The following is a 22,935-nucleotide window of genomic DNA, read 5'->3' as shown; positions in this document are numbered from 1 at the left end:
TGACACCCTACCCTAAAAACATCTGTGTATATTCATCACAGCATCAATAGCATTTTGATTACACTTGACAGCTTTCAAGTCTTGTAATCTCTTGAGCTCAACCACGTATCCCAGTGGGTCTTTTGAATGCAAAAGTCTAGCACCAAGCTTGGTACATGACTTGGTCTGTGCAGGTTGACTGGTTTAATGATTAACAAGTCTCTTTCACTCTTCAGTGTTTGGTTTGGCAAACTGCACATTCATCTACCACATTGCATATGCTTGGCAAACATTTGAATGAAGAAATTAATGAGCCCAAGTCTTCCTTAATTACTGGAATATATCTGCATAGTGCAACTAACTACATAAAACCTATAGACCGCAAATTGCACATGATAATAGTCCTATCCTTTAACTTCATTGTTGTCTGGATTCAAATTACCTTGGGCAACCTAGTACTCCATTCGTTGCCCTTGGACTCACTAACTGCTTTCCGAGTTTGTTGTGGCTTTTATTTCGTAACCATCAGGAAAATGTCAGAATAGCAAAGTTTTAAAGTTCAAGCAATTAATAAAAACACAAGGTTTTTATTTAAAAAAAAAACATGGAGGTTGCAATTAAACGTGAACAACTGTCTGAAGTGACTCCTAGCGAGTATCTTCTCTTTTAGGTCTAGAATAATCTCTGAAAGACCAGTTGATTTTAGTTAGAGCAAATCATTGGATTTTTGCCCAAAAGAAAAATGGTCCTCGCGGCGTCAGTTCCCTTTTCTATGTAGCCCAATCAAAATCTAGGATTCCGGGCGTCGGCGTCGTCACTTCCGCCCGGCCTTCCTGGACTTTCAGTGAGCCGCAGTGGGGCACTTCTACCTCGAGACTGTTTCCGCGCTCGGGCCGGGAGGCCGAGTGACGGCGGGCGAGCGGAATGAGCGCGGCGCGGACGCTGCGGGTGCCCGGCCGCCACGGCTATGCGGCCGAGTTCTCTCCGTACCTGCCGGGCCGCCTGGCCTGTGCCGCGGCGCAGCACTACGGCATCGCGGGTGAGCGCGGGCCGCGCCTCCGGGGCGGGCGTAGGACGCGCCGCTGAGCGCGCGGTGCCGCCGCCACCGCCAGGGGGCGACAGAGCTCGGCCCTCCCTCCTAGGTCCCCCTTTCTGCGGAGTTGGCATTGGAGCCCAGGGGAAGTCTACAGCTAGTCCTTTCCCTTCTGTAAGAAGGATGCACTTGTCAGTACTTGCAAGGTGGAGTCAACAGAGCCACCAGTTCAAAGCCATCCTCAACAGAGACTTAGGGAGACGCTGGCCCTTTCTTGAAAAAGAAAAAAAAAAAAACTAGAAAATTCTGTGCTCGCTTTTAGTTGTTCTAGGGGAAGTGGATAAATGTGCAGAGATGTCTAAGTGCTCAAGCCATTTATTTTAACTTATACCCCATCTGCTGTTTATGCACAGGAGCAGTGTATGGCAAACCATTGCATAATGTCAGTGATCTGTAATACTTGTTTACTGCAGGAAAAAAATACGATTTCTGAAAAGTAGTGGTAAATAAACTTGTTTCCGTATAGTTTGTCCATTAGTGCTTAGTGCTTTCACGGTTGGGTTCACAGTTCTTGGCCATCAAACTTTAGACTTTTATAAAGGTTTCTTACAAGAAATTGGTATAATTAGGAATTGTTTTCTAGAGATTTTTTGTGTGTGTGTCTGAGTTTTTTGCTTGTATGTATGTCTGTGAACCATGCCTGGTGCCAGCTAAGGTCAGAAGAGAAGATTCAAAGAGGGTGTTGGATCCATTACTGATGGTTGTCAGCTGCCAAGTGGGTACTGGGATTAGAAGCTGGCTCTGCACATGGAAGGGGTCGGGTCTCTGACCTGACAGTTGACTTTTTTTTTTCTTCTTCATCAGTTACGTTTAAGTGGAAGATCTTTAACACTTTACCCACCTCACTGATCACAAAAACTCAAAGCGAAATTCTGTGAAGACTCTAGTTTGAACAGTTGAATGTGCATGTGAGCATAGTAATTAGTCATCTTACCTTGTAAAGTTCAAGTGCAGATTCCCTTTGAACAGATGTTAATGGAGTGTGAGATGGGGGAGAGAAAGAGACATTAGTCTTTCAGCAAAAATTATTGATTGTTGGCACATAACTGAAGTTAATGTTGTTTTCAACACCTGACCAACGAGTATATGGTATTTCCACATATACTGTCTTAAAATGCTGTGATTGGTGTGTTCTGCGTGTATCAGCAGGGGAGAACCACAGTCTTGGGGGTTTGTAAGCACAAGCCTTCCTTGTCTTCTGTTATTAGCTCCAGCTTGAAAGGTTTGCGTGCCTAGCACCAGGCCCGGTGTGAGTTGGCACTCTGATGCGTTTCCCCAGACTGGTGTTCCGATTCCAGTCTGGCCAGATGGTAAGTTGGATATTTAAGGACTGAAGCATACTATGTAACTTTTAATTGTTCTGTATATACGGTTGCAGTTATTTTATGGGAAATTTGTGGTAGTTAAAGCTGGTCCACAATGTTTAAGATTTCATCATAGATGACTCCCAGGAGGTTAAACAACATGACTTAGGGCTTTGTTTTGTTTTGTATTTCTTCTAGGCTGTGGAACTCTATTAGTATTGGATCAAAATGAATCTGGACTTCAGATTTTTAGAAGGTAAAGTGATTGACATTTCTGGTGCTGTGATAAGGCATCAAGATTAAGGCAACTTACAAAAGAAAGTAGTTACTTTAGGCTTATAATCTTAGTGGGTCAGGGTCAGAGTCTATAATGGTGGAGCAAAGTCATGGCTACAGGAACAGCTGAGAGCTCACATCTTGAGCCACAGATGGGAGGCAGAGAGATCCACTCTGGGAATGGGGCAAGTCTTTTGAAGTCCCAGAGCCTGGCCCCAGTGGCACACTTCTTCCAGCAATACCACATCTCCTAAATCCTTCCCAAATACTTGTATCACCTAGGGACTGAGTATTCAAACCTAAGAGCCTGTGGTGGCCATTCTCCTCAAACCATTATAATGGCTCTAATTATTAAGTGTACATATACAGTCAACCTCTGTCAAAGTCTTAATGCAGTTGCATTTTGAATATTTGGAACTAATAGGTTTTTAATTTATGATGTAAAATAAACTTTTACATTGGCATCATATAGAAATTATTTTTGCTAACTATGATTATGCCATGTTCTCAAGCTTACTAGTGTCTGCTTATAAATTATACATTTAAAACGTAAAACAGTGAGCGTCTTAGTAATTTAGTTTCCTTAAGCAAGAGCTAGCGCTCATCCTGTGGACTGCCCAGTGTTTCTCTCTGGACCTGTCTTCCAGGTTGAGTGATGGACACACGCTACTTCTATCAGGATTAGTCAAAGGCAGAGGAAAGAGATTCTGTAGAAAGCCACTACCTGCTCGTAGCTCAGATGAAGAAAGATTTGTGGGAGTATTTGAAATGATTGGTCTCCGTATTTTGAAAGTCTCACAAGTGCATGCTGTGAGTCACAGGTGCACTACAATAAAAGCAGGTGATGTCAGCATGTCTTTGGTGGATACCTCATATGAGTGTTTGGAAACCTCCTTTCAGTTTAACTTTGGAGCTATCTACCTGCCCTTCCTGGGCTGTGCTTCCAGGCCACTGTGGAGTACCTGCTCTATTTATCTCTTGTAGTTTTCAAGATCATCTGAGGTAATGTGTGTTACAATATGTGAAAAACAAGGAAAAAAACAGTAACTATAAAATTAAGATGTTAATCATTTTGTGATCTGCAGTGCATGTATTTTCTTTTCTGGCGTAGCTTTGACTGGAATGACGGCTTGTTTGACGTTACCTGGAGTGAAAACAATGAGCATGTCCTTGTCACCTGTAGTGGTGATGGCTCACTGCAGCTCTGGGACACTGCCAAAGCCACAGGCCCTCTCCAAGTCTATAAAGAGCACACGCAGGAGGTATGATGATGGCTTCCCTTATTGTTTGTTTGAAATCTCTTTGGGATGAACACAGGGAAATGCTTTCAGGGGACAAGGTTAAGCTTTAATGTTTCTTATTCATAGTAGATGTCACTTATTATTCTGTTATTCAAACATAAAGTACTTCTTAGCCTAAGACAAGACAAGAAAAGGTCAGGCTTCTCATTAGGCAACAGCAGTGCCTCTAGCAGGCACGGTGGCATCCTTCCCTCCAGAGGGCCTCAGCCTTCCTTATGCCCTATGAACACGCCTACACGCAGTGCCTCAGGAGAGGGTGGGCGGGCTGTTCGCAGGCTCTCTCACGATTGTCTGCAGGCTTCAGTAAGACTCAATGTATTCCAACAGCGGCATCAAGTACCAACTAGGAGGCTGAGTTCACTAAAAGAAAATAAAGATTTAGTGTTTGTAAATTTGTATGTGTGACTGTGTGTGCGCACACGTGCACAAGAGTGAGTTCAGACACTCATGCAAGCTGGAATTACTGGGTTTCCCCAGAGAACTAGTTACAGGCGTTTGCGAGCTGCCTGGTGTGGGTGTTGGGAACTGCTCAGGTGTTCTGCAAGAGCAGTATGCATGCCTAACTGCTGAGCCATCACTCCAGCCCCCTAAAGCAAATTTAAACGTAAATCTAAATATGACTTTTGTGTCATCTGGACTCTGTGTGTGTGTGTGTGTGTGTGTGTGTGTGTGTGTAATATGAGGCGCAGGAACTAGTTTATACTTTGGAAATACCAAAATGCATGCATATGTTTTAAGGAATGTGATGAAGACATTCTTTCTTGGTTTTATACCTTAGCAATAGAGCCTTCAGTGACGACTTACAGATTGCTTTCTAGCTTTTACCTACCTTTATGCCTGCCTCATCTCAGGCCTTTAACAAGTGTTCATTACATGGAAGGTCATTATTGTTTTGTTTAAAAAAAAACTGAGTGATGTGAGTATCCTAGATAACATTGTATAGTTATAACTATTTTAAAAAACTCAATAGTTCTATAATTAGTTCTAAAAATAAAATTACTTTATTGTGTTGGGATGGCTCCTTGAATAATATGGTTGTAAATTACCATGGTTTTGGAAAAATCACTGGGCAATGGAAGTGGGGTGCTGCTTTAATGGTTTCCTTTAAGTTACCTTCAGTTGCTACATCACCTCTAAAAGTAACAGTCTGAGCCATTAGACTCACAGCTATATACATTTATTTGTAATAAGCACAAGGCATGGGATTCACAGCTGCATGCATTTGTTTGTTTAGTCACGAGCCATCAGATTCACAGCTGTATACATTTATTTGTTTGTAATAGTCAAGATTCCTAGATATGTATTTGTTTTTAACATATGTTAAGTAGATATGTAATTAATGCATATATCATTTTCATATACCTAGTGGTCTCTTTATATTCTCTAGGAAATTCTGTTTGCAATGTCCCTGATGGCTGACCTTTATGAATTTTTCTATTTCTGGAATTAGTTATTTGACTTTTAGATTGTACTAATCATGGTCAGAAAAATGGCTTCTCTCGTGCTCAAATCTGCTTTCTTTAGCAACAAATTCTTGTTTCATACATTATTCTCTGAAGCTTTGAATATGTGCTGTGCTGAAGACAAACTTTGTCATGTGTGTACTATTCTAGATTGTTTTCTTCTCAAACATAAAATTTTAATGCTGGTTTATTTGGATTATATTTGTGTGGGGGCATCTGTGTGTGTTGTACGTGTGCACCTATGTGCTTGCACCTGTGTATGGGGCAGCATGTATGTTGTGTGTTTGTGTGCTCAGAGGCTATAGGGGATGCAGGTTTCCTTTTCTATCAGGCTCCTCCTTATTTCTTTGAGACGAGTTGTCTCACCAAACTCAGAGCTAACCTAGCAGCCAGGAAGCTCTTCTGGCCTCTCGTCTCTGTTCTGGACAGTGCCGTACTATAGATGCACAGTAACACTTGGCCTTTTCATGAGGCTCCTGGGGATTAGCTTGGACTCTTATTCTCATGCTGCTGCAGAAAGCAGTCTTACTCACTGAGCCATCTGTCTAGATTCCTCAAAGGCAACTCTTGATAAACATCTGCATCAGGATGCTTTGGCTTTAGTTAAAAGTGACTTTGACAGGTTTTTCTGTTTGATTGCTATTGTGGTTGTTGTTATTTTACTGGTAAGCTTGTTCATGTGAACTAACTGCCTTTCAGATGTTTGTCTCAGTGCACCCTCGTGTGTTGATGCTGACTTCCGTCTTATTGTGGGCTGCTATTCAGAGGCAGAGTTTCTGTGATTAGTCCCAGGGTATGTGGTAATCCAAGAAAGCCCATTGGCTGCCTACAAAGCAGTATAGGCTGAGTAGCTCGTAGATAACAGAAGTCTGTCCCAGTTCTAGAAGCTGAGTCCAAGGTCAGAGTGCCACAGGATCAGGAGTACACGGCTGTCTCTCGAGATTGGGAAATAGGAATTGTCACTCTGTTCATTTCAGAGAAAGTGGGGCTTTGTCGTTGAGATGGCGTCTAACAAACATGGGCTCCTGGCTCCCTCCTGTTGTAGCTATTGGGGACTTCTTTGGGTACATATGTAGTGGGGAAAAATGTAGACTTCTGCCTCTGACATTCTCAGTTGAGCCCTGAAGACCAAATAATCCCGAGCTCTACGTCCACCTGAAGGCAATGTATCCTTCTTCAGCATCCTCAACTCTGATTGGGAGGGACGCAGCTCCTACTCCCACCAGACAGGGTGTTTCCTAAACAAACCGCTCAGCATCCAGGTAGTCCTAGTGCAGGAGTCTCAGCTTCAGCACCCATTACCTTTCAGAGCAAGAAGTTTGGTCCAAGCCCTGAAGCAATGTCCCGAGGTGAACAAGGCGTGCTTCGGATGCAGCACCAAAGATTGTGGGTTTGTCAACCTGTTCATTCCTTCTCAAGGCTCTTCATCATAACTGAAAACTGCATTCCAGCTTTACAGTTATAAGTGAAAAATATATATTTAGACACATTTCTGAATCTTAAAATAAATCATTTAAAATACTACTTTAATATAAAATGTTTGGTTCCCTTAAAGGAACTGAGAAGACATTGAAAAAAAATCACATTTAATTTTTGTTTTGTTTCAGTTTTTGGTAATTATATTGAGTATTTTTACATTGATATTCATAAGGGAAATTGGTCTAAAGTTCTCTTTCATTGTTGGGTTTTTGTGTGGCTTTGGTATCAGCTTAACTGTGGCTTCATAGAACGAATTGCATAGTGTTCCTTCTGTTTCTATTTTGTGGAATAGTTTGAGTAGAGTTGGTATTAGGTCTTCTTTGAAGATCTGATAGAATTCTGCACTAAACCCATCTGGTCCTGGGCTTTGTTTGGTTGGGAGACTTTTAATGACTGCTTCTATTTCTTTAGGGGTTATGGGGCTGTTTAGAGGGTTTATCTCATCCTGATTTAACTTTGGTATTTGGTGTCTGTCTAGAAAATTGTCCATTTCATCCAGATTTTCCAGTTTTGTTGAGCATAGGCTTTTGTAGTGGTATCTGATGATTTTTTTGAATTTCCTCAGAACATAAAGGAGAAATCCAGGATTTAGATCAGTTTTAGGCTCTGGGATTGACGGTCTTGGTGGAATCAAAGAAAAAAGAAACCAACTTAATTAACATCAAGGGGTGGTGGGTGAGGTGACTTGATGGGTACAGGTGCTTGCGGCCAAACTTAACATCAAAGCAGGAGTCAGATTCTTCTCTGTGTTGTCTAATTGGTGTCTGCAGAGGCCACTGCATCTTTTAAGCCCCAGTCAGGAAGAATAAGACAGACTGCAAAGTCATCAAGGACAACAACAACTACACAACAGAAAACAAACAACAAGGCCCCCCCGGGGAGGTGGACTGAGAACTCAGATGATGTTTCTGCTTCAGGACTTGGCGCGGCGCTGTGTGACTGGGACAAAGCAGAGAGGCTGTGAGGCGGGTACAGAGTCAGCGCTGTTTACTCCAGTGTCTCATTTCCACTTAGCTAGGCTACTCATAAACACTCTACATTTGTTCTCCTCACTGAGTAGCAAGGTTTCTCCATTTGCAGAGTTACTCTTTCCCACTTCTTTCTCCTGCTCTCCTTTCTGTCTGACACTTTGGTCCTGGCTAGCTTCCAGTTCCTGATGTAGCCAGGGATGGCCTTGAACTTCTCATCCTCATGCCTGTGACTCCTGAATGCTAGGATTGCAGGTCTGTCTGGGCATGCCCAGTGTATGTGGTGCTGGGAAGGGCAATCATGGCCCAGAGCCTCGTCTGTACTAGGCAGAGGTGCTCTACTAATTGATCTACGACCCCAGCTTGGAATTGTTTTTTCTTCTTGCAGATGTGTAGTTTTCAAGTGCCATGTTCCTATTCTGTCACAGAGAAAGTGTATTTATTTATTTTATAGTAATAATGTGCTGAATGATTTATGTCTTGTCTTTTAAATATGAATTAATAATATACCCTTTGATGAATACCAATAAAATATTAATATACAATGATTACCATATATTTGACATTAGTATGGGCCATTTAGAGATACATTTATACTTAAAATACCATGAAAGATTTCTCTACCAAAGGTACTTTTTTCTTTTTTTCCATTTTTGGTGATGCTGGTGATAGCCCCAGTGCTCTGTGCCTGCCAGGGAAACACTCTGCTGCCGAGCCACACTCAGCCTCTCTTCTTTTCTTTTAAAGGGTTGTAATAATTATAGGGGAAAAATCAGCAAATGTATTTCCTTTTGCATGTTAAGGTGCAATCAACCATTTATTTTATTTTAGAGTAGATTACTGCAGGTATATTTTAGTATACTTTAAAATGGCAATTTAAAGCTCTTTGACTATGTAGAAAACTACCTTCTTGTTAGAAATGTGCTAGTTACTTTTCTTTGAATTTGACTGCCAGTAGGTTATATTATCTGCCACCATTATTAAAGGAGCACCATGTAGTATTTTAAAACCTGTACTTGAATTAAGAGCAGTAGACATGCCTATGTGGTAGCACATACTGTGCACTAGGCATGTATGAGACTTACATGTTAATCTCCAGTAGTTTGGGGTCATGCAAACAAACAGAATCAGATGGTATGATTGGAGCATGCATTATGTGTGGTACATTGGTGGGAGAGGAAGTTGGGAAACAGTGTGGGTCATTTCCCAGTAGGCTCCATGTATAGTATACTCCTGTCTAACGGCTACCAGCTACAGAAGCAGATTACATTCTCAGTTGACCTGCTTCAGGTGGTAGCTGTTAGGGCTAGACTACAACACAGAAATTTGAAATCTCCAAATTTAAAATGAGAAAAGTATGCATAATATTTGTTTTATCGCAATGTTCTCAAACTTTGTGAACATTAGCATTATCTAAGATGCATTCACCTTTTTTCATGCTTAGGTTACAATGTCTCGGGTCTGGGGCAAGTTTTCAAGGTTATTTTAGAGTACTAGATGACTCCAGTGTGTAAAATTGTTTGGAAAACCATTGCTTTAACTTCATAAGTCTCCGCAGTGAAAAGGGTTTACGGGTTTCCTACAGTAAGAGCAAGAGTCCTTTCTAATCACTGGGCTTGAGGATCATTGTCTCTTTGTGTTCGTGCGGGTTAAGTGAAAATTCAGAGCAAGTGTCTATTTGACTATTTCTGTTTAAGTAGATCACCTCACAAAAGGGCACTACTTTAGGGCAGATAACACAGGCTCTTTGGGAGTCGGTTTCTGTTATAAAATATATCTGCTCAAACTGGTTTTGATGAAGTACAGCTTTGCCAAAGTGGCACAAAATATTGTCAATGTTTTTTTTATTTGTTTTTCTCTCTCTTATTTTTCCAATTACTTTTATTTAGTGCCAAGAATAATTTCATCTATAGGACCCTGCTTTTGAAACTAGCCAGGTATTGCATGATGTTTCTTTGTATTTAATTAGACAGTTTTCAGTGTTCATTCTTCCAGTGGTCATGGAGGGGGAAACTGGAAACGGAGAAGAAACACTGGAAATGGTCAGCACACAAAGATCAAGATGTGTCTTTCACCCAGCTTGTTATGCATTCCAAAAGCCTCCCTTAGCTCTGCTGAGAGTGAGCTTCTGTGCTTGGCCCAGCTGGGAAAACGAGCAGGTCTGCAGTGTATCCTGGGTTCTTGATTGCTCTAGGGAGAGAGGCCACGGCAAGGGCTGAGTGGACACAGTGCTGCCGGTGAGCAGACCCTTGACTGGGACGGGGCAGGGTGAGCATGCTTGATTCTGAGGGAGAGTATGAATGCAGAACTAGGCAGAAAAGATAGCAGCAGTGTGAGAGGTGAAGCAAAGTGCCAGGAAGGCAAGGACAGAGGAAGCATGGCTTGACCACTTAGCATTTGCCCCTTGAGATCTGTAGGAAGGCATTGCTAACTTGTATGGTTGGAAATTTTTATACATATATGTAAGATGTAAAAATGGTACATTGGACACTTGAATATTTACCATGTGGCTTAAGAAATAAGGCATTACTTATGCTCTGGAGTCCCTGATTACCTCTTTATAATCCGTCCATCTCCCTTTCATCCTTCCTTCTTGCTAGAAGTAACCACTTTCTTCAGCTTTCTGTTTACACTTTCTTTGCTTACATATGTATGTGCTCTGCTCCTAAGGCATGCATAGTTTTGCATGATTTTGACCTTTGGGCAATACAAATCACCACAGATGAGACTCATATAATGCCAAGTGAAGCTGAAAAGCTGCAGGAGCCACATAATGTTGAAAGGCTTTGAACAAGGCAGTGGCATTAATCTGTATTTACAAATATGCTCTTATTCAAGCTGGATAGAGGCCATATTGCATAAAAACAAGCAGGGGTGGATGGGGAGGGTGGTCAGAGAGTTGTTGTACTCTTAAGTCGTAGCTAATGGTTGATGGCAGTAGTCTGAGAGGAATCACAGCAAACTTTAGGCATGGCCCTTTAAGATGTTTCTTCTCTTAATTCTTGGCTCTTGGTGTTCCTGGGTGGAGGGTAAGCTTGTCCCTTGCTTCAAGTCTTTCCTTGCTCTTTCTTCCCAAAGACTAACAGTGTATAATGCTCAGGTCTCTGATGGCATGTTTCCCCCTGAATTGTATTGAGAAGTAACTGGCTGCCCTTGTTATGTCTTGTATTTCTGCTTTACTTCTTCAATGTTTTTATGTTTATGTATTTATAGTTGCCTTCTTCTAAAGGGTAAGGTCCGTGAGGGCTGGTCTTGTCTACCGTTGCAAACATCTCACCTTCCTGCTCATGCTACTAATACTAAGTTACTAAGTAACACTAGTGTCTGTTGACAGTGGAGTGAATTGACTTGAGGCTGGTTCCATGGAGCCCAGGTTTCTCTTTTCATCTGTGTTCCCAAGCATCTCTCAGACTGTATAAACTGTTCTTAGAACTTGAGGTAATTGCACGTTTGTCCTAGATACTCTGAATGTGTAATGTGTCATAGTATCTTCCTTCTTCCAGGCTTCTACCTTTAAAATACTGCCCTCACTCACCGTTCCCCCAAATCTTTCAGTGTTCCCTAATCCCTGGGTACTGAATCTTCCTTTTATAGTTTTTTCTCCCTGTGAGCATCTTGCTATGCACCCCAACCTGATACATCTGCCTCTAACTCTTGAGTACAGGGCTCACAGGCACGTGCTACCACACCCAGCCTCGTCTGTGTTTCTGGTGGATCTCTGTCACTGATTTACTTCTGCTTCTTAAGCCCACAAACATTCTGGCCAGCCTCAAGTCCTGCAGGAGCATGGTCTTCCATCATAGCAATCTTTTTGTTCTTAAGTCTGTTTTAAACTTCAGCTTAGTTTAACTTTTTGCTTATGTGGGTGTGAGCATGTGTGTGTGTCAGACTGAGAGTGTACATGGACTTAGAGCCAGAGGACAATCTCTGATGTCAGTCAAGGGCTGTTAACCTCACTTTTCTTGTTGGCTTGTTTTGTTCTCTTCCTGCTTGGACATGGGCAGTGGGAGGGCAGGACTGGGATGGAGTGTGAAGCACTGGGGATATTCTTTTAATACAGTCTGTTTGTTGGGAATTTGAGATTTAGTCTCATATGTAGCCTTGACTGACCTTGAAATCACTCTGTTCACCAAGTTGGCTTCCTGCCTCTGCCTCCCCAGTGCTGGGTATAGACGTGTGACATCACGCTGAGCATAACCAACATCTTAAGAAATAGAAATGTAAAAACATCCTTGAGTTACAAAACATAAAATCTTTCACTTATTTACTTGTTTTTAATAATTTATACCCACCAATTTCATAAAAGTATAGGTAACAAATGAACAATTATATTTAACATCTAAACAGTGGTTGTAGGGTTTACCATAGTCCACTGAGTACGCACTTAGTATTGATCCCACATAAAGTTGATTAACTCTAGCATCACTTAATATAGGTACCATCTTGTGTGTGTGTGTGGAGAGCACACTTAAGATCAACTTCCTTAGCATCTTTCAAGCATACGTGATTATTAACCTCATATCTCTAGAATGTATTGATTTTATAACTAAAAGTTTGTACCATTTGGCCAGAGTCACTTCTGCCTTCACCCTCTCGGCCTGTGCTGACCACTGTTCTAAGTTTGACTTTTTTGGATTTCATGTCTGTCTTGGTCACTCACTGTTCTCTTACTGTGAAAAGACACCATCACTTATGCAACTCTTATAAAAGAAAGGTTTTTCATTGGGGCTGGTTTACAGTTTCAGAGGTTTAGTCCATCGCCATCATGGTGGGAAGCATGGCAGCACGCAAGGAGACACTGGATTAATAGCTATGAGCTACGTCTAGGGCCTGTGGGCCAAGATACTGCGCCTAGCCCACCCTCAGGGATATACTTCTTCCAACAAGGCCACAGTTCCTAATCAAACAGTTCCATTCCCTGGTAGATAAGCATTCAAATAGATGAGCCTGTGGCGGCCATTCTTATTCAAACCACCATAATGTCTTATGTGACAAAACATCAAAAGTTTACTAAAGTGCAGATCAGTATTAATGATGTTTCCCCTGAAACTTCTTCAAAGCAAACCCAAACACTTAACATTTCCTACACATATGTAGGAGCTAAAGTTTTAAGACTCAAAGTAGCCTGCTGGCTAATGATACTCAGTAATCAGCCCAGGTGTATGTCTGGGCTGCTCTCACAGAGGATCATTAGACACAAGTGTCACTGGACACACGCTATGGTAGGGATGTGTACATAACTTACTCTATACAGTGGTAGAATAACAGTGTGTAAGCTCTCAGTCGGCTTCTTGCACTGGTGCTGAGATGGAGGAGTGTGCCCCGGAATAGCACTGCTGTGTAGCCAAAGCTGCCTGCCAAGAGGTCGGATGGAGCAGCACTGTTTTCTATAAACTGTTCTTCTAAGGAAGGCCAGGCAGGGAGAGTAATTGAATTTTATTACTTTCTGATGAACACCGAGGGAGCAAGCTTTTCAAGATGACTGTCTTGTCTGCTTTGACTTTTCTTTGTGGTGCTATAAGTAGTAATCAGTTGGTAGATTTAAAAGTATGTATAATTTGGCATGGTGAAGGACATTTGGAAACTGTAGACTTGTATTAAGGCAGAATGGAGTCAGTCTCTAGGGAGTTAGCATGGGAGAATGGACAGGCTCACCTTTCTGCTTTTCAGACATCATGTAGAAATGGACACTGTGTCATGTTTTCGTAGAGTGAGTTAGTTGCTAGCCGTTGACACTGTTATAAAGAGCTAAGACGTAATATTTGTCTTGGTGCTGTTTGCTTCCTAAACATGAAGACTTGACTTTTTTAGGTGTATAGTGTTGATTGGAGCCAAACCAGAGGTGAACAACTTGTTGTGTCTGGCTCATGGGATCAAACTGTCAAAGTGGTATGTAGTATTACTGCGCTTACACCCAGTTTCCTTACACACTGCCGTTGGAGTGTTTCCTACAATGTTCTGTAGCTTTACATGTGATCAATTAGTTTTCTCTTCAAAAGTATTTATTAAAATGTTTATCAGAATTTAAAAAACTATTCTTGACTACAACCCAATAATTATCTTATTTTGTGCCTTAAATACTACCTTATTTTATGTAAAAATAAACCTTAAAAATCTTTACATATATGTCCTATATGTATATATAAATGTATATGGTATTCATGAGGTATATATGTATTACATATAGTGCTACATGGTATATACAAAAGTGTTTCTGTTTACCTTTGTTGACTAATTGATCTCATTTGTTTTCAGTGGGATCCAACTGTTGGAAATTCTCTGTGTACCTTTAGGGGCCATGAGAGTGTCATTTACAGCACAATCTGGTCTCCTCACATCCCTGGTTGTTTCGCTTCAGCCTCAGGTAAGTAAGTTTTGAGTTCTCAGAAGCCTGACTTACTAGTGAAGGGTGGCCTACTTCTTTACCAGTAGGTGGCGCCGTCAACTCTCGATTCAGAGAAAATGGGAGTGCATACCCATTTTGTGCTCTTAGGGGATTTAATTTTTTCTTTCCTTTTTTTTCCCCCCCCCAATGCTGGAGGTTGAGCCCAGAGTCTGTGCTCTGCCACTGAACTAGAGTCACAGCCCTTAGGATCTTTCTTTCTTTCTTTCCCTGCCTGTCAGCCTGATGGCAAACATTTTCAGAGGACTGAGTCCCAGATTGTGTTTTAGTAGATAGAACCCTTTTTAACAATAAATGTTAGGGTTGTTTTTCTTCTTCTTCTTCTTCTTCTTCTTCTTCTTCTTCTTCTTCTTCTTCTTCTTCTCTTTTTTTTGTATGGACAGATTTTTTTTATTTATAATGTCATAACATAATTAAAAATACATTTTAAGAAGGAGGGTTTGTTTTTTTTGTTTGTTTGTTTTTTTTGTTTTTTTTTTGGTTCTTCGAGACAGGGTTTCTCTGTGCAGCCCTGGCTGTCCTGGAACTCACTCTGTAGACCAGACTGGCCTCGAACTCAGAACTCCACCTGCCTCTGCCTCCCAAGTGCTGGGACTAAAGGTGTGCACCACCATGCCCGGTGGTTTGTTTTATTATTTTTGTTTTGTTCCATAACACTAGATAACCTATGAGGCACACGTGGGCTTTTCAATGAGTAGGCTGAGTTTGGAGCTGAGACCCATGACTTGGTGAATATAGTTGTGTCCTTGGCTCAGGGTTGGTTAACTAAGAGCGTTTCCATTAACCAGAGTACCCGGGGAAGGCAGCAGAGAGCACAGGTGGAAACACTCCAGCCCTCAGAGCCACACGACTCACAGACAGGTTTTGTGAGTAATGTTTAGTTGGCACACAGCCCAATCAACTCAGTTACGCATCATCTGTGGCTGCCTTTATTCAGTCCTAACAAAATTAAGTAGTTGTTACAAAAACCTAATAGCTCTCCAGGCCAAAATACTTACTTCTGGCCTTTCATGGGAAATGTTTGTTGATCCTGAGAATTCTGGAGCGAGACAAAGAATTAGGTGTTCAGAGGAGGAGGCAGTAGCTAGGGAAGAGGCAGTGAGTTTCTAGCCATCGTCCCCTTATTTAACAATCCAGCGGAAGACAGGCTGCGACTTTCTCAGTACATTGTATCAGTGTCCTGAACAGCTGAATCATATGAAATGGGTCACAGGAGTAAAATTCAGAGATCCTTTGCTAGTTTCTTATATTTTTAACTCTAAAACTTAAGAACTATTTATTCATTTCCCCTAAATTCTTTTCTTTTTTTTTTTTTTCCTGAGACAGGGTTTCTCTGTGTAGTCCTGGCTGTCCTGGAACTCACTCTGTAGACCAGGCTGGCCTCGAACTCAGAATTCCGCCTGCCTCTGCCTCCCGAGTGCTGGGATTAAAGGTGTGCGCCACCATGCCCAGCCCCCCTAAATTCTTGAATTGTTGTTTGACGACAACTTTTTACCTTTAGGTAACTGTACACAAAGTCCATTTAGATTATGTAATTTTTGAGATTCTGATAGTAATGGTAATATCTATGTGTGAAGATATCATTAATTCAAGAAATGCTTTTTTCCTTGATAAAAATTACCAGTATTCTTTTCTGAAATGAAGACCACTATGCTCTGTCAGCTTATCACAGTATCTGTAAAATTATCTCTATAATTCCTTGGCTTTAATTCTATCTTTCATGAAAGTCTGTGATTGGAATTAAATCTTTTCCAAACCATCATTTCTTTTGTAATGAGTTAGTAATACATTATTTTCTGGCTCTGTTTTCTTCTCCTTTTTTCAGTTCTAGGATTGATCATGGCAGCACACCTACTAGGCAAGTAACCTGCCACTAAGCTGGGTCCCCAGCTTCTCTTCTTTTTCTTTTGTTAAAAGACAGGGTCTCATCTAATCCCAGCTGGCCCTCCAACTCCTGATCCTCTTTGCAATGCCAGGTCTTATGTGGTGCTGAGGATCAAGTCCAGGGTTTCCTGCTTGCTGGACAATGCTGGCCTATGGAGGGACACGCTCAGATCTTCAGTTTCCTTCTGCATACCTGAGTGTGGTTTACATCCTCCTGTGGCACAGCTGCTCATAAGGCTTGGTGTGTGTACCAAGTAAACAGCGGCAATAATAATGCACTTAATGTGGAATTAAAATGTAAAGCCATGCATATAGCTTGATTTCGTCATCCTTAATCCTTCTAAGGTAATGTAAATGTTACAGGTTTCATGCTTTCTGTAAAACAATCTGAGCTGACTGCAGTTCATTACCATTAACATAGAGGGAGTTAAAGCTCTTGTCAGGAAGGAAGTTGGATTGAAATCTGCATGGTTTCCCCCTGAAGAGGGGCCTCCCGTGGCCTTACATTCTGTGGTTTCATAGGGATGGTTTCAAACCTGAATGCATTAGTGACACAGACTCAAAATGAGCTGAAACCTGCCTCCCTTCCACTGAAGCTGGTAATTTAACTTGTGACTTTTAAAATAGGAATTAAATGTAACAATCATAGGTTTTAATACATGAAAAATGTCAAGAAGTAAAACTTGTGAGTTTTTAAAAATTCTTTTTTTAATTCTTTTTACCTTGCCATTAGATGTTAATTTGTTTATTGTAATTACTTGAAGTTTTAATTGTGTGTGTGTGTGTGAGAGAGAGAGAGAGAGCGAGAGAAAGCTCTCTAAGGATGTTATTTTTGTGTGGTTTGTGATGGTTATATTAACAAAGAATTCATGTTTATAAACTATGTGGCACAGGGAGGAAGAATATTTGCACTATTTATATAAAGAGGATTCATACGAAGTAAGCTTTCTTTTGAACCACGAAAACTAAATTATTGTTATTGCAGACTCCATATAATTGCATAAATTATGGCCAGGCCTGAATGTGTGGGTTCCAGCTGGTTGTTAGATAAGCTTCATTCTACTTTAAGGAAAAGTCATATTACATCTGACAGGCATCTGGTGTTTCAATAAATTAATTTATTTGGGGTCCAAAGTACTCTTTTTTTTTTTTTGCTCCGTTCACATCATACCACACTTTTAGACTGTTTGCAGCCTCTCCCAACGTCCCCACACTTCCTGCCATGTTACAGTACTGCCCCTTCTCCTGGGTCTGCTGTCAGTGTTGGTCTGCAACTTGAAGGGTGCTGGGAATTCAGGTTGCCTGTGGCACTACCTTAACATCCTCATACGTGCCTGGATGACACTGTCTGGAGATACCATTTTTAAAAGTCAACCAAAGAAAAACCCAGCATCTGTCCCAGTGGCTGGAAGAGGTGGGCATGCCATTGCACCATTTGGCTAGAAGGCCCCTTTCTTACCCAGAAGCACAGTGATGAGGACAGAGTGCTAACCCTGAACAACAGTGCTGTCGGTCAAGGAAGTAGAGCCCTCCCATCTACAGGGAAGTCTTTTAACTGCAGAGAGGTTTCCTAAAGACCATGGCTTTTAAAAGGAAGTGCACCTGAGTGTGATGGTACAGGGTCAGATCCTGTGACTGGGAAATTTATACAGAGGAGCCATTTTTACAGCCTGTGTCGTTTTCGTCTTTTATACATCTTTGAAAATTGTGTAAAATTAGCCTGCAACTTGATACTTTTCATAGCACATCTTTGTAAGCAGCACTGGTATCAAGAAATAGAATTGCACCAGAGGACCCTTGCTTTTTGTAAGGCACTGCTCCTGTCCTCCTGCCACCAGGGTGACCATATTTGCCTTTTAATGACAAATACTGCTTAGTGTACACTAATGCCTCCTTTCCCTGTGCTAAAATAAGTCACTTCATCTACTCTGTACTCATTGTAATGTGTTAGTGCTTGAAATCTGTTTACACATGCAGATGAGGTAATTATCCAGGGAACACAAGCCCATAGGACTTGAGACAGTCTTATTCATGGCATAGTGACTGTATGGTTTCCAACTTAGGTGTTAGAAAGTTTGGAGAAGCTAGCAAGCATCACTTGGCATTTCATATGACTCAGTAAAACCCTCGTGCTGAACCAAATGTTCCCTCTGGGACTTGACTCTCTTTAGAGGCAGAAAGCTAGGGAGAATACCATTTCTTCTCTCCACAGTGCTGTGTTTCTTTTCCTGCGAGTGACAGAACTATCGCTATTCTAAGTCTTTGTGAAAGCTGCAGAGAGCATACTTCAGAATGGGAAGTGATGCTCAGACCAGGTTTTGTGGTGATCTTATCCCTGCTTTGTAATTTCACTCTGCAGCTCAGCTCTCTGTATGTGGTGAGATGCTTGGTTACCAGGGGCTTCCAGATGGTATGCTTGGTAAACTCTGTTTTAAGAGAGAGGATCCTAAAAAACTTGTAAAATAATATTGCATGTTTGTGGTCAGACCAAAGAGGGCAGCAGGGCTGGCTGTTTTTTCTTTATCCTATAGGGTTTTTGTCTGTTTGGGTTGGTTTTGTTTTAAGCAAAACAACTGAGCGTTCACTTTTGGCTGAGAGCTAAGGTTGGAGTGCTTCTAGAGTTGTAAGTCAGTTAAGAGTTGTTTGGTATGGAAGGGATATGCTGTTCTTGGAAGAAGGGTATGGGTATAGGCCAGACACTAGACTACCGTAGGCACCAAATGCTCAGAGGCCACAAGAGATTGTTTCATCCTGGCTGTTGAAGATTCTGAAACAAATTCTACTGGATGGTGATTATTTTTAGGGCCATTGAAGATAGCTCTCTCATGTACCAGAATTATTCCCATTTGGTACATTTAAATTTATTCTTTTATCCCTACCATTCTTAGATCCCCAAATATTACTTGCTTTCATCTACTAATGTGACTGTTCATTTAAACAATGCCAATCTTATTTGAATAATGTAAAATATAATCTTTATACTTTTTTCTTTATTGTGAGAGTGTTTCTCTGTATAGTCCTGGCCATCCTGGAACACTCTCTGTAGACCAGGCTGGCCTCAAACTCAGAGATCTGCCTGCCTCTGCCTCCCAGGGCAGATTAAAGGCGTGTGCCACCACCATCCAGCTGTTCTCTAAAATTTTGAGCTTGTTTTTCAAAGGAGAAAAGTTTCCTCCAACTGTCCCATTAAAATGTAGTAAATATAAAAACCGTAAGGAAGAGCTGGAGGCATGGCTCGGTGGTACAACGTGTGTTTCTCATGCTTGAGGCCCCAGCTCTCTCTTCAGCACCAGTGCAGACAACAAACAGATCCTCTGAAGGCTGAAAACATCTCCATTTTGGCATCTCATCATTGAGTTTTCCTCTTTGATGTAAAACCACTATTATGGTTTTCCTCTCTGTTGCTCATCACTGTGAGTAGTTCTTAGGCATTGTGATGGTTTGAGAATATGTCGAGGTGAGTATCCTGATGGTGACGTATCTCCCCTTGGCTCGCCACCAGCCTGCTCTTGCACAGAGCACCCAGTAGGATGTGGGGTTGACCAAGTCTGTCTCTTCTATCAGGAGATCAGACTCTGAGGATCTGGGATGTGAAGACCACAGGAGTACGGATTGTGATTCCAGCACATCAGACGGAAATCCTGAGCTGTGACTGGTGTAAATACAATGAGGTACAGGGGTTCCGTAGAGAGCACTCTTCCCAGTGTTAACACCCCCTTATCTGTCCTGTTGATGAGCACTTTGATGTTGTTTCTGGACCCTTAGGTTAAACTCCGTCTCTGTAACTTGTTGTGAGTAAGGGACTGACCTGCGTTAGTATTAGTTGGACCTAAGTGCTCCTAAAACAGGCAAAGAAAGGAACAGATATTCTTTGTTTGTTTGTTTGTTTTGGTTTTTCGACACAGGGTTTCTCTGTGTAGCCTTGGCTGTCCTGGAACTCACTTTGTAGACCAGGCTGGCCTAGAACTCAGAAATCCGCCTGCCTCTGCCTCCCGAGTGCTGGGATTAAAGGCGTGTGCCACCACGCCCGGCAGGAACAGATATTCTTACAAGTTCAACAGTGCAGCCTTCCTTGTTTGTTTTGGGAAACTGCTTTACAATTTTTGTAATTTGTATATGTGTGATTGCTCTTAACCTCACTGTTGAACTGTTTATAACCCAGTTTTTAATTTGACAGTCCATTAGTTTTAAGAATTTTGTTTTATCTTTCTTTTTAAGCTGAACTAATTTTCATGCTTGTATAAGATGGTGGTGCCCATGTGAAACTTTTTGTAATGCTTCAGTTAAAACATCTGAGTGTGAGAATTAAAAGCAGGAATTCAGGAATAAATTGATTGTATTAATATACTATCTGTATGCCTCAACAGGCCTTGTAGCTGAAAACTGAAAATACCTACCTTGTTTTTGCTTTCCCAGCTTTAAACTCACTTGTGACAATTAAAAGAATACCACATTGTCAGAACTCTTTTAGTAAAAAGAAAGACAATATGCATATTCAATAGAAATATTTAGGCTTAGAAAACCGAACAAAACTTAACTAACACTCTGCTTTTTCAACTATGAGTCACCTTGAAAGGGGTTCCCCCACCCATGAACATATGAGTGCCTGTAAGCATGCATATGTGAGTGCATACATGTATGTGTGTGTGTGTGTGTTTATGTGTGTGTGTGTGTTTCCTGCATATCGGACTCAAATGTGTTTATACTCGCTAGGCAAGCACTCTCTTACTGAGCTACATTCTCAGCCCAGCAACCACAGCCTGCCTTTAATATCTGGTACGACCTCAGTATGTTTTAAACTGTTTAAAAAGAAGGATCAGCTGATTTGTCCAATATCTTTTAACCTCTTATGTGTGCGTAGTATTTGAAAAGGTAAGTTAGAAAATCTACAATGCTGTTTGAGACTTGCTTTGTCCCTTGTGTGTAGTGTTCTATCATACACTTTAAACATAGTTCCTGTCCTCTGTAGTTATATAGTTTTGATTTTGCTACGAAATGGCTATTTTGGTTCCTTTCTATGATTATTATGCAATTAAAAAATAGATCCTGGGTGTATATTTAATTACAAAAATGTATTTTTTAGTTTCTAGTTTCTAGTGAGAGATTGCAAACATCTCATAGTTTTGTTTTGTTTTTTTCTGAATTGTTTTCAGAACTTGGTGGTGACAGGTGCGGTTGACTGTAGTTTGAGAGGCTGGGACTTAAGGAATGTGCGACAGCCTGTGTTTGAACTTCTCGGTCACACATATGCTATCAGGAGGGTGAAAGTAAGTCTTTCTCTTTTCTATACAGAGTGAAAACGTAACCAGTAGTCGGTGAAGTTTGTACAAAGTGTTTAGGGATGCAGTTTTACAGAGCTGGGGGGGAGCCTGGGCCGTGCTCATCCTAGGCCAATGCCCTGCCACGGAGCTCCACCCTCCGCTCTGGGTTTCCTGAGACAAGGTCTCGTTCTGTAGGTCAGGCGACTTTAAAATTATATTCCTCCTGCCTCAGCCTCCCAAGTGCCGGCATTGTTGATTGTTGTGTGTGTTTTTGTCATCCAATTAAGGATGATATTGGAAGCTAAAATTAGGTTATATATTTGAGTAAGCTGGAATGATATAAAAATTCACTACTTGATGTTAACTAAAAATAACTTTCTTACCTTATTACCCAGCTGACTATTTCTTTTAACAGTATTTCTAAGTGTGTTAGTTTATATTTAGGGAATATGTTTCACAATTGCCCATTTGATGAGAGTGTGTGAATGGAGAGGTAGTAATTTTTTTCTCTAGCATGACAGTGTATATAAAAGTTAAAACTATGCAGGATGTAGAAACGATTCGGTGTGTGAACAGAAGGAGAGCAAACCTTTTAACAGTGCCTCTAGTAGGTGTGCCTGCATAGTGAGGGAAGTTAGTTTATCTCCCCAGCTTCCTGTCAGGTGATTCTGCTGTGGTGCTGTGAAAACCTCCCCACTCAGTGGCATCTCCTGATTATCAGTTCTCTACATTAACAGCTACAAAGTACTTTACTGCTGTTTCCAATATGATAGTTGTGCAATATCCCGATTTTACATATTTCAAATAGCATTAAATTAATATTTAGATTGTATTACTCAATGTAATTTTAAATATGTAGTACATAGTAGATTTAACTTTGACTTCTTTGGGAATTCCATACATGCATACAGAGTATTTGCTCATACCTACTCTTCCCCAACTCCACCAGGACCCTGGCACATACATCCCTCCTAGCTTCGTGTCCTCGCTCTGTCTCTGTCTCTCTCTGTCTCTCTGTCTCTCTCATCCACTGAGCCCAGTTAGAGCTGCTTCGTGCACATGGATGTACAAGCACCCACTGGAGTCTGGGCATTCCACCAGGGAAAACCGTCTCCCCCTCCTGTGTAGCCATTAACTGCCAGTAGCTTTCAGTTAGAGATGGGCCTTAGGAGCCCTCATCCATTTGTGCTCCTGTGTGCTCTGTCCTGACCTGGGGCAGATCTTCTGAAGGCAGCCACAGCTGTGAGAGTTCACGAGGACAGCAGCTGTCTTGTGCTGAGGACAGACAGTGTCTCACAGCAGTCCTCCCCCTCCAGTTCCCACAGTCCTCCATCTCCTCCTGTGTTCCCTGAGCTTTGTAGAAGGGCCTGAGCCATCCTTAGTTATGGATTCTTCTCACTCCAGTTGTCGGCTTTTGTGATAACTACCATCTACTACAAAAATAAAAATAAGCTTTTCTATGTGTTTTGTTTGTTTGTTTGTTTGTTTTGTTGGGTTTTTGTTTTGTTTTGTTGGTTTTTTTTG

General features: G+C 41.4%; 1 protein-coding gene across 2 annotated transcripts in view; it reads left to right on the top strand.

Annotated features, from left to right (window-relative positions):
• The first annotated feature begins 802 nt into the window (after nt 1–802).
• The window catches only part of Pex7 (peroxisomal biogenesis factor 7), a 47,585-nt gene continuing 25,452 nt past the window's right edge, over nt 803–22,935 (top strand). Inside the window, exons 1-7 of one of the 2 annotated variants that reach the window (NM_008822.2) lie at nt 803–1,018; nt 2,575–2,632; nt 3,764–3,914; nt 13,675–13,752; nt 14,119–14,227; nt 19,715–19,821; nt 21,304–21,417. In NM_008822.2, coding sequence (NP_032848.1) covers nt 904–1,018; nt 2,575–2,632; nt 3,764–3,914; nt 13,675–13,752; nt 14,119–14,227; nt 19,715–19,821; nt 21,304–21,417 — 732 coding nt within the window. In that variant the 5' untranslated portion in view covers nt 803–903. The remainder of the gene's footprint in view (nt 1,019–2,574; nt 2,633–3,763; nt 3,915–13,674; nt 13,753–14,118; nt 14,228–19,714; nt 19,822–21,303; nt 21,418–22,935) is intronic. The other variant, NM_001161825.1, reaches the window with a different exon arrangement.

Source organism: Mus musculus, chromosome 10 (genome assembly GCF_000001635.26).
Source record: "Mus musculus strain C57BL/6J chromosome 10, GRCm38.p6 C57BL/6J".
Lineage (NCBI taxonomy): Eukaryota > Metazoa > Chordata > Mammalia > Rodentia > Muridae > Mus > Mus musculus.
The sequence above is the reverse complement of the archived record's forward strand: the minus strand, read 5'-3'. Positions and strand labels throughout refer to the sequence as shown.